This window comes from Zootoca vivipara, chromosome 14 (genome assembly GCF_965207765.1).
Source record: "Zootoca vivipara chromosome 14, rZooViv2.hap1.1, whole genome shotgun sequence".
Lineage (NCBI taxonomy): Eukaryota > Metazoa > Chordata > Lepidosauria > Squamata > Lacertidae > Zootoca > Zootoca vivipara.
The window spans coordinates 46,404,170-46,417,437 of record NC_142597.1 but is presented as its reverse complement, the minus strand read 5'-3'; the positions used below and the strand labels follow the sequence as shown (position 1 = coordinate 46,417,437).

At 47.2% G+C, this 13,268-nt stretch overlaps 1 protein-coding gene across 1 annotated transcript in view; it reads left to right on the top strand.

Annotated features, from left to right (window-relative positions):
• Positions 1 to 19: 19 nt before the first annotated feature.
• RPA1 (replication protein A1) overlaps positions 20 to 13,268 on the top strand; it is a 34,603-nt gene continuing 21,354 nt past the window's right edge. Inside the window, exons 1-8 of the mRNA XM_035139473.3 lie at positions 20 to 282; positions 3,396 to 3,443; positions 3,645 to 3,723; positions 6,397 to 6,505; positions 8,072 to 8,160; positions 9,255 to 9,365; positions 11,818 to 11,947; positions 13,096 to 13,198. Of these exons, the coding sequence (XP_034995364.1) occupies positions 250 to 282; positions 3,396 to 3,443; positions 3,645 to 3,723; positions 6,397 to 6,505; positions 8,072 to 8,160; positions 9,255 to 9,365; positions 11,818 to 11,947; positions 13,096 to 13,198 (702 nt within the window). The 5' untranslated portion in view covers positions 20 to 249. The remainder of the gene's footprint in view (positions 283 to 3,395; positions 3,444 to 3,644; positions 3,724 to 6,396; positions 6,506 to 8,071; positions 8,161 to 9,254; positions 9,366 to 11,817; positions 11,948 to 13,095; positions 13,199 to 13,268) is intronic.

The following is a 13,268-nucleotide window of genomic DNA, read 5'->3' as shown; positions in this document are numbered from 1 at the left end:
CGGCGCGGCTGCGGCGCTGCCGGCGGTGAAGCAGGGAAGTGGCTCCGGGGCCCGCTTTCCGCCCTCACCAGGCTCCCCTCGGCCAATGGGGCCTCCGCGCTAGCAGCACGTGACGGAGGGAAACAAGGCGGGGCCTGCCTCGCGCGCGCGGGACGAGGAGGCCGGCTCCTCCCCCCCCTCTCCTCAGAAGCGCCGTCGCCGAGGAAGGGTCGCCCGCCGGCCGAGGAAGAGGAAGAAGAGGAGGCCGGGATGGCGGCGCGGCTCAGCGAGGGGGCCATCGCGGTGAGAGGGGAGGTGGGGAGGGGACCGCGCTCTGCACATGCTCGCTCGCACCACGCTCCCGCTTTCTCTGCCGTGGCTTTTTTCAGTAAGGCTGAGGAGAGCGGCAGCTGCTGCTGCTGCTGCCACGCGCGGAGCGTTTCTCTAGCAGCAGCCAACCCCGGATTAACGACTGCTAGCGCTTTCCTGGCGACTTTGCAAGTAATATGCATGTATTTGGACGAAATCTAGCTCGGGAATACACGAAAGTAAACGTGCAAGTATGCAAGAACATGCATAACTTACAATTGGTTACACAAATTTGCTTATACGTATATGTCTTCCATTTTACATACTGTACTTGCATATAACCCCTAAATCGTAGGCACTTTATGTGTGCATGTGCGTACAGTGGTACCTCGGTTTATGAACACAATTGGTTCCGGAAGTCTGTTCATCAACTGAAGCGTTCATAAACTGAAGCGAACTTTCCCATTGAAAGTAATGGAAAGTGAATTAATCTGTTCCAGATGGGTCCGCGGTGTTTGTAAACCGAAAATTCATAACCGAGGTGTTCATAAACCGAGGTTCCACTGTATTTGTATGTTACTCTGCCATGGTGGTCTGCGGCCACAATAAAAACATCAGAAACCATTTTTTAAAGTACAGAACAGCCATTGTGTATCTACACACTTATTTGCATCCAAACGAACTGCAAGGGGAGAGAGAGACTTTCCATCTGGCCATCATCAGGCAATGGCTCTTTCCACCTGCCTTTCCCCCTCCAACCCTGGCAGACTTCATGGGAGAGCTGTCCCAGAGGAAGAACTGCAAGGGGAGAGAGACTTTTTTATTTATTTATTCATATCCCACCTTTTTGCCAAAACAGGGACTCAAGGCAACACAGGGTGGAGTTGTATCATGCATTAGCCCTGCTCAAAGTAAACCCTTTTTCATTAGTGTGCAATGACTAGCTTAGTCTTTTAACCCTGAGCCCGGTTTCGGGCTGGGGAGGGTGGGATACAAATAAAAGTTTATTATTATTATTATTTCAGCAGGTCTCCTTTGAGTGATATGTAGTCCAGAAAAATACGATAATTTACAGGTGAAACTCAAAAAATTAGAATATCGTTGAAAAGTTCATTTATTTAAGTAATTCAACTTAAAAGGTGAAACCAATATAGGAGAGAAACCCATGACATGCAGAGCAAGAGATGTCAAGCCTTTATTTGTTGAAATTGTGATGATTATGGCGTACAGCTGAAGAAAACTCCAAATTCACAATCTCAGAAAATTAGAATAGTGTTTAGCTACTCAATCCATAACACATGCAAAGGGTTCCTGAGCCTTAGATCAGGCATCCCCAAACTGCGGCCCTCCAGATGTTTTGGCCTACAACTCCCATGATCCCTGGCTAACAGGACCAGTGGTTGGGGAAGATGGGAAATGTAGTCCAAAACATCTGGAGGGCCGAAGTTTGGGGATGCCTGCCTTAGATGGTCTCTCAGTCTGCTTCAGTAGGAATCACAATCGTGGGAAAGGCTGCTGACCTGACAGTTGTGCAGAAAGCCATCATTGAGACTCTCCATAAGGAGGGAAAGCCTCAAAAGGTAATTGCAAAAGAACTTGGATGTTCCCAATGTGCTGTATCAAAGCACATTAATGGAAAGTTATGTGGAAGGGGAAAGCGTGGAAGAAAAAGGTGCACAAGCAGCAGGGATGACCGCAGCCTGCAGAGGATTGTCAGGAAGAGACCATTCAAACGTGTTGGGGACTTTCACAAGGAGTGGACTGAGGCTGGAGTTAGTGCATCAAGAGCCACCACACACAGACGGATCCTGGAGATGGGTTTCAAATGCCATATTCCTCTTGTCAAGCTGCTTCTGAACAAGAAATGTCAGAAGCGTCTTACCTGGGCAAAAGAAAAAAAGAGAACTGGTCTGTTGCTCAATGGTCTCAAGTCCTCTTTTCTGATGAGAGCAACTTTTGCATCTCATTTGGAAACCAAGGACCCAGAGTCTGTAAGAAGAATGGACAGGCACACAATGCCAGATCCTTGAAGTCCAGTGAAGTTCCCATAGTCTGTGTTGATTTGGGGAGCCATGTCATCTCCAGGTGTTGTTCCACTGTGTTTCATTAAGTCCAGGGTCAACGCAGCAGTCTACCAGGAGATTTTGGAGCACTTCATGCTTCCTTCCGCAGACGAGCTTTATGGGGATGCTGACTTCATTTTCCAGCAGGACTTGGCACCTGCCCACACTGCCCAAAGTACCAAAACCTGGTTCAATGCCCATGGGATTACTGTGCTTGATTGGCCAGCCTGACCTGAACCCCGTAGAGAATCTATGGGGCATTGCCAAGAGAAAGAGACCGAGCAATGCAGAAGAGCTGAAGGCCGCTATTGAAGCATCCTGGTCTTCCATAACACCTCAGTAGTGCCACAGGCTGATAGCATCCATGCCACGCCGCATTGAGGCAGTAACTGCTGCAAAAGGGGCCCAAACCAAGTACTGAGTACTTATGCATGCTTCTGCTTTTCAGAGGTCCAATGTTCTATTTGCAATCCTTGTTTTATTGATTTCATTTAATATTCTAATTTTCTGAGATGGTGAATTTGGGGTTTTCGTCAGCTGTACGCCATAATCATCACAATTAGGTACAACAAATAAAGGCTTGACATATCTCGCTTTGCATGTCATGAATCTATCTCCTATATTGGTTTCACCTTTTAAGTTGAATTACTGAAATAAACGAACTTTTCGACGATATTCTAATTCTTCGAGTTTCACCTGTATTACCTGCTTTTCACCATAAGGTTCCTGGGCAGGTTACAACAATTAAAACACAATGTTTAAAATAGTTTAAAACAAAATCACAGATAAAAGGTCGGTCCTCATCGGGTGCCAAAAACCGGAGGTCTGCAGGTTTCCCACTCCCTGTCTCCTAGATATGCTCCTTTTGCAGGCTGGGGAAGCTGGAATTGTCTCCCTAGGGAACCACCTGTAAATGTGCTGATCCTTGCTCCAGGGTGGGTGGGGGAATGAAAAACTTCATTTAGTCCAAGGAAACCTTTTCCTGAGATCAGGCCATTCACCCTCTCTTGCACGAAGGAGTCAGCTGTCTATTTCTTTTTTCAGGCCATGATGCAAGGAGAGACTGTTAATAATCCTGTCTTGCAGCTCATTGTGAGTATTCCCTGCTGCCTGTCCATCAAGCTTCAAGATAAATGTACAGGAGGCCAGGTACCGGCCTTCAGGGGGGAGCTTTACCATCTTGACCTGGGTGGCAAAGTGTTGGGGACACCGCATGTGTTCTTCACGTTACTGTTCTTGCCTTAAGTCAACTCTCCTTAGACCTAACTGTGCCTCTTGCGCTTTTTTGTGCAGACCATCCGAGCTATCTCCACTGGAACTGGCCCACAGCGTTACCGGATGCTGATGAGTGATGGTGTGCACACCCTTTCCTGTAAGCATCACATGCACAGAGACAGTTGGCTGGGGGGGGGGGGCATTGCTGCAAGATGCTCCTGGACATCAGCACTGACGATTTGGAGGGGTGTTGGTGTAGCTCAGTTGTAGAGCCACAACACCCGGAAGTTCCCAGGCTCAGCTCTTGGCACATCCTTCTTAAAAAGGATCCTGAGTTAGGCAGGCTAGGAGAGCCCTCTGCCTGAGACCTTGGGGGGGCCACCGTCAGCCAAACATGGTATTACTAGGCTAAATAGACCATATGCCGTTGTGACTAGAGGCCCACTGCCAATGTGCATTTACATGGGGGGGGGGAGTGCAATCACAAGCTCTAAGAGTTTACCCTACACTGGTGAAGTTACCTAGAGTAACTTTCCTATTTCCTGCTCTAGTGAAGTTTGACTTACTCTCTCGCCACTTTGTTTGTTTTTTTAATAATTTTTATTGATTTTTTGACATATAACAGCAAAACATACATCACCCACACACCAACCCCAATACCTAAGATAAAAAACAAGAAACACAAATAAAAACATTAACATATCTAAACATAATAATAATAAACAAAACAGAAACATACATATATAGTTCAAAAAACATTCATCTTTTCTGACATTGTAAGTCGACCTCCTCAGCCCCCCTTACTGTGGACAATGACCTGGACAATGACCGCTCCCTTTCTCAAGCTCTGGGAGGAAGACCTTTCATTGCCTACAGACAGCCACCCAATCTTAAACAACTCCTCACCCACAATAATACAACCACCAGACTTAACATGGACACTGGTACCAGAGCCTGCAATAAACCCAGATGCCAACTTTGCTGCCACATACACCCAGACAACACCATTACTGGCCCCAACAACATCCAACATACCATCTCAGGACTATTTAATTGCTCATCCTCTAACATTGTGTATGCCATCAAATGCCAACAGTGCCCTTCAGCTCTCTATATTGGACAAACAGGCCAAACCCTACGCCAAAGGATAAATGGACATAAATCTGACATCAGGAACCAGAAGACAGAAAAACCAGTAGGAGAACACTTCAATCTCCCAGGACATTCTATACAAGATCTCAAAGTAGCTGTCTTACTACAAAAGAATTTCAGAAATAGACTGGAAAGAGAAGTTGCTGAATTGCAACTTATCACCAAGCTCAAAACCATGGAGGGACCTGGTTTGAACAGAGATATCGGGTTCTTATCTCATTATACATGATAAGCGATCTTCAGCCATCTCAACCCTTGCTTTTTCATGCAAAACCATTTGCAGTCGTTTGCGGTCATCAACAGCTATCAGTCAGTCAATCACCCATTTCCACCACCCTTCTGAGTGATCCCCCCTCCCCATCCCCACCCCTCCCCACCCCTTCTCTACATAAGTGCCTGGAAACTTCCATTTCACTGTATCTGAAGAAGTGTGCATGCACACGAAAGCTCATACCAAAATAAAAACTTAGTTGGTCTTTAAGGTGCTACTGAAGGAATTTTTTTATTTTACTTCGATCCAGACCAACACGGCTACCTACCTGTAACCCCTTACTGTGGTTCATCTTATACCCTCTTTGGCAATTTCATAATCATCATCATCTTAACATTATTTCTTTCATCTTAAACATGTTTATACCTTTTAAATTTTACACCAAAATTCTATAATTAATCCTTTTCATTATAGATTACATATTTATTTATTTATTCTCTCGCCACTTTGCTTCTTGGCCGCTGGTTAGGAAGAGACTAAAGAATGGGTGGTTTTGGTTTTACTTCCTTCCAAAGAATCCTGGGGACTGTAGTTTACCCTTCTCAGAGCTACAGTTCTCAGACCCCTTAACAAACTGCATTTCCCAGCATTCCTTGGTGGTGGTGGAACATGCTTTTAAATGTATGGTGTATTCACAGCCCTTTTTCCCCTCCAGAAAAATAGGAACTTTCTTTGGTAGGATATGGTGAAAGCCTTCCTTAGTTAGAGGCCTCAGCATATTCTTGAGCCTTTGGGTTTGAGAGCTTTTTATGGCCTTTATTAAAAACAAAAAGGAAGAAGAAAAGGGCGGGGGCAGATGACAATGTAGAAGATTGTTATTATACTTATCCTGAACTTTATCTAATGTAATGTTTATACAAATGATTTCCATATATCATTGAATTTGTCCATGGCAAGTCTACATTTATATGTACAGTAATTTGCTCATGTGTTGTGAGCGTATACATATCTTCTACCCATTCGATGAAGGGAGACACATTTTTATTCTTCCAGTTCACTAAAACCAGTCTTTTTGCTGTAGTAAGGGCATGTAGAGTCCATTCATACTGTCCCTTAGTTAGATTCCACGTATTGGGAATATACATGGAAAGGGATATTTTCCTATGCATATTTAAGATTTTTCTGTATAGTCATATTAATCATTTCTATTACCCCCTCCCAAAATTTTATCAATGTGGTACGTACATTGTATGAGCATGTGTTTTTTTTAAAGAGTTTGAGAGGTGTTGTGTCATGTGGCTTAACATGGCTTCAGTTTCTTGGCTTAATGTGGAAGCTATTCCGTCTCATATTGTCTTTTTGGAAGCGGAATGTTGGTTTGCATTTCAACTATATCCACAGGCCACAATCACGCGGTGCTCCTTTGACCTCATACTTTCTCCCTCCTCTCTTCTTTTTCTTCTAAAGCTTTCATGCTGGCAACACAGCTGAACGACCTGGTTAAAGACCAGGGCTTGAGTGCGAATGCCATCTGCAAGATTAACAGGTTCATCGTTAACGTCCTGAAGGATGGAAGGTAACTGCTCCATCTGTGATAAAAGTGAGGGAGTGTATGCTTCTGCTTTACAATCCAATCCCCTCTAGTATGACATTAAGGTCCAGGCATGGTGTTTTCTTCCTCTAGGTATGGGTTTGCGGTGTTTCATCTTAGCCCTCAGGTCTGCCACGGTAACCTGGGAAGGAAGTTTGCAGCAGCATTTTTTCCTTAGATTTTTGAATTGCCTTGTTTACCCACACATAGCCATATTAGTAACTTTTGTAGCACATTGAGGGTCTCAAAGAACAAAAAGGACCAGCTCTTGGAAGTTTCAGGCTACATTGCCCCTCAGTCCCAGCATCATAATGGACCATACAGTGCTGGTGCTGATGGGAGCTGTAGTCCAAAACATCGAGAGTGAGCGCTGGCTTCTGGGGAGCCTGATCTAGGATTCAAGACTCTCTCTGATACAGCATTGTGTCCCCACCTTGTGAAGAGCAGGCAAGCAAGCAGCAATTTCTTACGTTTTGTGTTTTTATTCTGTTTTAGATTTTGAGTAATTTTTAATGCTTTTTAATCTCCGTTGTAAACCCCTCACAGAACTTCACTTACTGGGTGGTATAGAGCAAATCAATCACATAAGTGACAAAAGTGGTTTCTTTCATGGGCCATAAAATGTGAAACCACCGTCTGATCCGTTGGTAGTTAAAATACATTCAAAATAAGAAGACGGTGGGCAGCCTTTCTCTGCTTCCTCAAGATTTCCAAATGTAAATATTGGACTGTAAACCCCCCCCCAACTCCAATACTCTAAATCAGTGTTTCCCAACCAGTGTGCCTCCAGATGTTTTGGGACTACAACTCCCATCATCCCTAGCTAGCAAGACCAGTGGTCAGGAATGATGGGAGTTGTAGTCCCAAAGCATCTGGAGGCACACTGGTTGGGAAACACTGCTCTAAATTAGTACTCCTAATACAAGGGTGGGTAAACTCAGACCCGAGCCCTTTCTGACCCTCCAACATGATCCTCCAGCCCTCTGCCTGGCCTGCAAAACTTGACCCAGCTTTTAGAGTATTTTAGCATGGCTGGGATGGGGTCACGAAGAGTCGGACACAACTAAACGACTAAACAACAACAACAAAGCATGGCTGGGAAAGTAACCTTAAACCCTGGCGATGCTCCTTAGTTTTCTGAATGGAAGATAGAGAGGGGTTTGTGAGTAGAAACTAGCTGACTGTACAAAGGTAACAATTGACGTGTGTTGCTCTGCCTGCCTTTCCCTCTGGTCCTGCTTACTGGTGCCATGGGACCCTTGGAAAATGGCTGTGAAGGAAATGCGGCCCTTGCATGCAGCCTCCCCACCCCTGTTCTAACATATTAAGACCTCCGGGTATAGAGCATTATATAAATTCAACAAAAAAAATTAAAGTGCAGCATGGGTTGTAAGTGCTGTAGCGCTTAAATCCCCGGTTTGGGTTACCTCTGCCTCTGAGCTATTGCCCTGTGGCAAAATATCCTGGCTCCTGTTTACCTTTCCAGCTCACGGTCTCTTAACAAGCAGGGCAGGCACCAGGCAAGTAAAAACTTGAGCTTTTTCTTTGCAGGAAGGTGGTCATTGTGATGGATTTAGAAGTCCTCCAGACGGCTGACATGGTGGCGGGGAAGATAGGCAATCCAGAGCAGTACACTGAAAGTAAGAAGCTTTCCTGGGCGATGGGTCTGCAGGGGCCTTGCTCTGGTGTCTTAACTGCTACGTTGCCCTTTTCAATGATGTGTTTCCCCCGTCCTAATGAGAAACAGGGATTTTGTGTTTTGACTTGAAAGGCCTTTGTGTCTGGATTAGCGATTTCTTCTCTGCTGACGTCCCCTGTTACTCTGGGATCACTTTTCTCATTCATAACTCCTTCCGCTTTGGTGAGCGGTTGCCACCGTCGGAATGTGTTCGGCCCTTTGGAACCGAGTCGGATGACGCTAAAATTGAGTTTTTGGTGCCCAGTAGGCAGGGCATATCTCAGATGAAGGATTGAATCCATCAGCCCAAGAGAAGGTGGCAAGTGTTCTAGGGAGAACCCAGCTTTAAGAACTCTATGACTTATTTGCAACACGCTGGTGAACCACAAAATTTGCTTGTCCTCACAGAGAGGAGCTGCGGGAGTTATTTGGTTCATAGGTTGAGTCAAATCAGCCTGACTTAATGCAGATGATTTGAACTTCACAAATTTGTGGAGTGTAGATCTCTAAAGCATAAGTTCAGGTCTTGAAGGAAAATATTCTGGGAGTACATAAACAGTTTTCGTTGTCCATTTGCTGAAGTGTGGAAGTAAACAGCCCTACAGCCTGGATATCCACAGCCCTTAAACTCACTGTGTGTGTGTGTGTGTGTGTGTGTGTGTGTGTGTGTGTGTGTGTGTGTTTTAAATGTAGCATAGATGAAAATGAGATTTTTATCATGAGACTTCACTATACAGCTGCTGGGGTTATTCTTGTTTATTGAAATATTTTTTATCCCCCTCTTCACACACCTCCGAGGCTCCTAGGGTGACTTGAAGGGGGTGGGGAGAGAGTCGCTGCCTTCATGCGACACAGCACAAAACGAATAGGGAGAAAGTATTCACCAGTGTGGTGCCCTCTGTGGTGCCTGGGACTGGCGTGAGCTGGGAGTCCAACAGCCCCCTGCTCTGTACACTGTTTCGACTGGTTGAGCACAGAAGACCCTGAGGGACCAGGTTAGACTTTCCTTGCCAACTCTTGCCACTGAAATGGCTTCCCCCCCCCTTTGCTTCCCAGGCACTTCGCAAGCAGGGCAACAGCAGAGCTCTGGGAGCCTGGCAACCAACCAAGCCCCTAGCAGGCCAGCATATCTGAATGAGAGCGCAGCCACAGCAGCCACAGCAGCAGGTAAATGGTCCGGGATGTGTGGAGCAGAGAGGGAGGGAGGGAGGTTTGGTGAGTAGCAGGAGGAGGTGGTGCCCTGCTGCTTCCATGCGGCTTGGCTTCTCTTGTCTGTGTGAGGTCAGGGTTGTATTAAAAACCACTGGTCAAAATGTTACTTGCCACAATTTGAAGGGGGGGGGAAGGTGGTGGTTGGCTGGTTGGCTGGTTGGTTTATGGCTGAAGGCCCTTCCCAGTCTTGAGATCTGTGTAGGTTTTAGTTGGGGGTAGCCAATGTGGTGCCCTGCAGATACTGGCAGGCTCCAGCTCCCAGCAGCATCTCTGACCATTGGCCAAGGTGACTGCTGGGAGTTGGAGGCCAACTGTCTGGTGGGGGGGTCATCCCTGTGCTAAGCTCATTCTGGCTTCACAAGAACTGGAGAGATTTGGCCTGCCCTGCGCTAAGTCAGGGCTGCCACCATTCTTAAATACCCAGGGCAAACCCATGGGAATTGATGTACGTGGCTCACATAGGCCCATTACTTCCAGTGGATCTACTTTGTCGCATGCAGCTACAGTATAGGATCTTTTGAGCGAAAGGGCAAAGAGATTTTGCTCAGTGGGCGTCCACTTCCTAGGGATGTAGGAAGCTGCCTTATACAAGGCCTCTCTAGCGCAATATTGTCTGCACTGGTTGGCAGAAGCTCTTGGGGGTTTCAGGCAGGGAGCCTTTCCCAGCCCTAGGTGGAGCTGCTGTCTGGGATTGAACCTGCATGCAAGCCAAGTACTCTGTCGTTCGCTCTGCTGACCTCTTCATGGAGCTGACACCGGAGGATTTGAGCTGGGGATGGGGGAGCACCTCTGGCCCTCCAGCTGTTGCTGGACTCTCAGCTCCCATCATCCCCAGCATGGCCAGTGGTCAGGGTTGGTGGGGATGTAGCCCAGCAGCATCCAGGGGGGGGGCACAGATATTTCCTTCCCCCTGCTTTAAATGGAAAGCCAGAAAGTCCAGCAGATGGGGGGAAGTAACATCAAAGCATACTGGACTGGATTTGCCAAAGGTTTCTCTTGGTGCTTCGCTTGACTCTGAGCTCTTTGAGTTTGGCTCCTGGCTCGTTGGCAACGAATGTTTGTAATTAAAAGTGCCTTTGTGTTTCCAGTGGGTGAGTGGTGCTAACGGGGAGGGTGGTGACACGGAGTTGAAAGGCAAATTGAAAAAGGGAGGCGGATGCTGAAATTGAAACAGAAAAATAATTTTTAGCCCCTGTCAGGTTACAGCGGAGCTTCATTAATAATGATAGAGCCAGTCATTTTCATAGCTTGCAGAAAATTATCAGAGGCGCACACTGTAATTGTTATCTAAATGAGGAAACACAGTTTTGTGCTGGCATTTGATAGGCAGCTTAATTCCCCCCCCCTTTTCCTTTTTATTAAGGCATTATTTCACAACAGTGAAACAAACTGCGGTGCAGCGTAAATTATTCAGCACAAGAGAAAAGGAAATACTTTTCTTGCAAAAGGAGTTTACATATCGGAACAGCTTGTGTATATATTGCTAACATTATAAAACTTCCAGAGGCAGACTAGTCGGTTGCAACAGAAACTCCTGCAAAAGTGTCTTGTTGCCACCTTAGAAAAGACAATGCACATTCATTAAGGTGCGATTCTTTGTAGGCGGCAGCCCATTTCACCAGAGGTGCAAAGCTTAGGCCAGAATAAATATGTTTTAAGTCTTTAAGGTGTTGAAAGGATCTGTGTTGATTTTAATATTGTAAACAAGCTCCCTCACCCCCCCCCACTGGTGCTGCAGTTTGACCTTTTTTCATGGAATATGCAATTCAAGTGATAACAGAGAATGTTAGCAATCTGCATAATGAGGCTTTTCCCCCTTGCAGTACTCAGTGTGGCTGGTGGGGGGCAGCGTTTGCACACAAAATTGCTATAGAAGGGTACAGGGCACTAGACGGTGAACTGTCCCAGGGTGCCAGCTGAGTGTTGTGGTGATTGTTCCCTTTGGGCAGAGCAGGATGCTCTTGGCCATAAAGGCTAAATGCAAAACAACAACAAAAAGTTGTGGTAATAGCTTGTACCAGCTCTTGCCTTTGCTTGAGATATTGAAGGGGTGGGGTGGGGTGGGGGAAGTGGCCGAGTGGCGCCAGAACCAGTCTATCCTGGGTTTTGGTCAATATGTGGAAGGAGCTCAAGTGCCAGGCTATCTTGATGCCACTGCTGCGCCGCAGAGCTGAATCTGTGATCATAGGATTGTAGAGTTGGAAGGGACAGTGAGAGGCATCTAGTCCAACCCCCTGCACTACAGGAGTCACAGCTAAATAATCCCCAATTGATGGCCATCCAAGCTCTCAACCTCCAGTAAAGGAGAGTCCGCCACCTTCTGAGGAAGTCTTATTCCACCATCGAACAGCTTTTGCTGCCAGAAAGTTCTTCCTAATGTTTAGCCTGTTACATCTCTTGTCTTTAGGGTCTGCGTCGAAATACAGCACCCCTTCAAAGGTTCCTGGGAAGGCAGGTGGCTCCAGCTTCCTGAGCACCCCTGGGGGCTCCCAGACCAAAGTGGTGCCCATTGCCAGTCTGAACCCGTACCAGTCCAGGTAAGTTGGCCAGCGTGAGGGCCTGCCCCCACCATGTCAGGGCTTGCTGCCCCATCGCCCTGTGCTTGTGTCTGTGGTCTTAATTGCTTAGCCCCAACTACTGTGGAATTACCCTCTCCCAGTTGGGCAACAGATTAATTTTTGGGAAGTTGATTTTGAAGCCTGCAGGTGCCATTCGTTTTTGGGGGGAGGGGCTTTGCTCCTGTGGCACAAAGTCTGCAGAATCCAATGCAAGCTGCGCTCTTGAGTGCGTGTGCATGCGTCTTTGCCTTGTGTTTCTTCCCAGCGAAAACAGTGTGTCCTTCCCAACTGCGTTCCTAGCAGGTGGCTTGGGCATGGCAGGCTTCCATTGTGCCTGTTTACTGTCCTCGTTCCTTTGCGTTTTGGGCTTCCAATGCTGCCGTGCTTCATTCAGCAAGTCACTGGCTGTAGTCATTGGTGTAAATTGTGGGGGAAGGCAAAGAATCGGGAGGCTTACTCCTACTGCGGCAGAACAAAGGGGCTTTTGTGCTACGATATGTATGAGAGTTATGAGCTGAATGCCACTGATTCCATATGCACACCTGATGAAGTAGGCTGTTGCCTACAGAAGTGCCTGCCAGGCATGTTCCTTTGTCTCTGCCCTGTAGGTGCTTTGCTGGTTGAGCGCCAGGCGGTCCCTGGATCAGCCATTGGCTGTCAGGAGGCTTGTAAGGCGGGCTTGGAGGCCCTTTCAGCCTCATTCTCTTGTGGTGGGCAACCTTCTGGAGAGCCCACATGCCAATGCTGGGCGTGGCTGGAGGCAGAATTGGGTGGAACACCAGATTTGATCAGAGAACTGTCTTCCAGTGGCATAGGTGCCAGTGGTTTCTTTAGGACCACATCTCTTACCCTGGCAAAAGCACTCTCGGAGACAGGGGTGCATGGAAGGGGTGGAGTGGGAAGCCCTTTGGGGAGGGGGAGTCCAGAGGGCTGGACAGACAGGCCTAGAGGGCTTCATTCTCCCCCCCCACACACACGGTAAGAGACTGCAGCACTTCCTATGTGGTTCTTCCTTAATCTTAAAATGGATTTCAAGGCTGTCCGTTTATAAAGGCTTCCGAAGAGATGCTGGCAGGAGCTAGTCCAAGTGGGCTGGCGAGGTTCCTAATTCTCCCCTGTGGTTCTAGGTGGACAATCTGCGCCCGGGTGACTCAGAAGGGCCAGGTCCGCGCATGGAGCAACTCACGCGGGGAAGGGAAGCTCTTCTCCATTGAATTGGTTGACGAAAGTGTAAGTGTTCATGGTGAGGAGTGACTGGAAGGCTGGATTGGGGTTGATGGGAGTAGCAGTCCAAACCCTC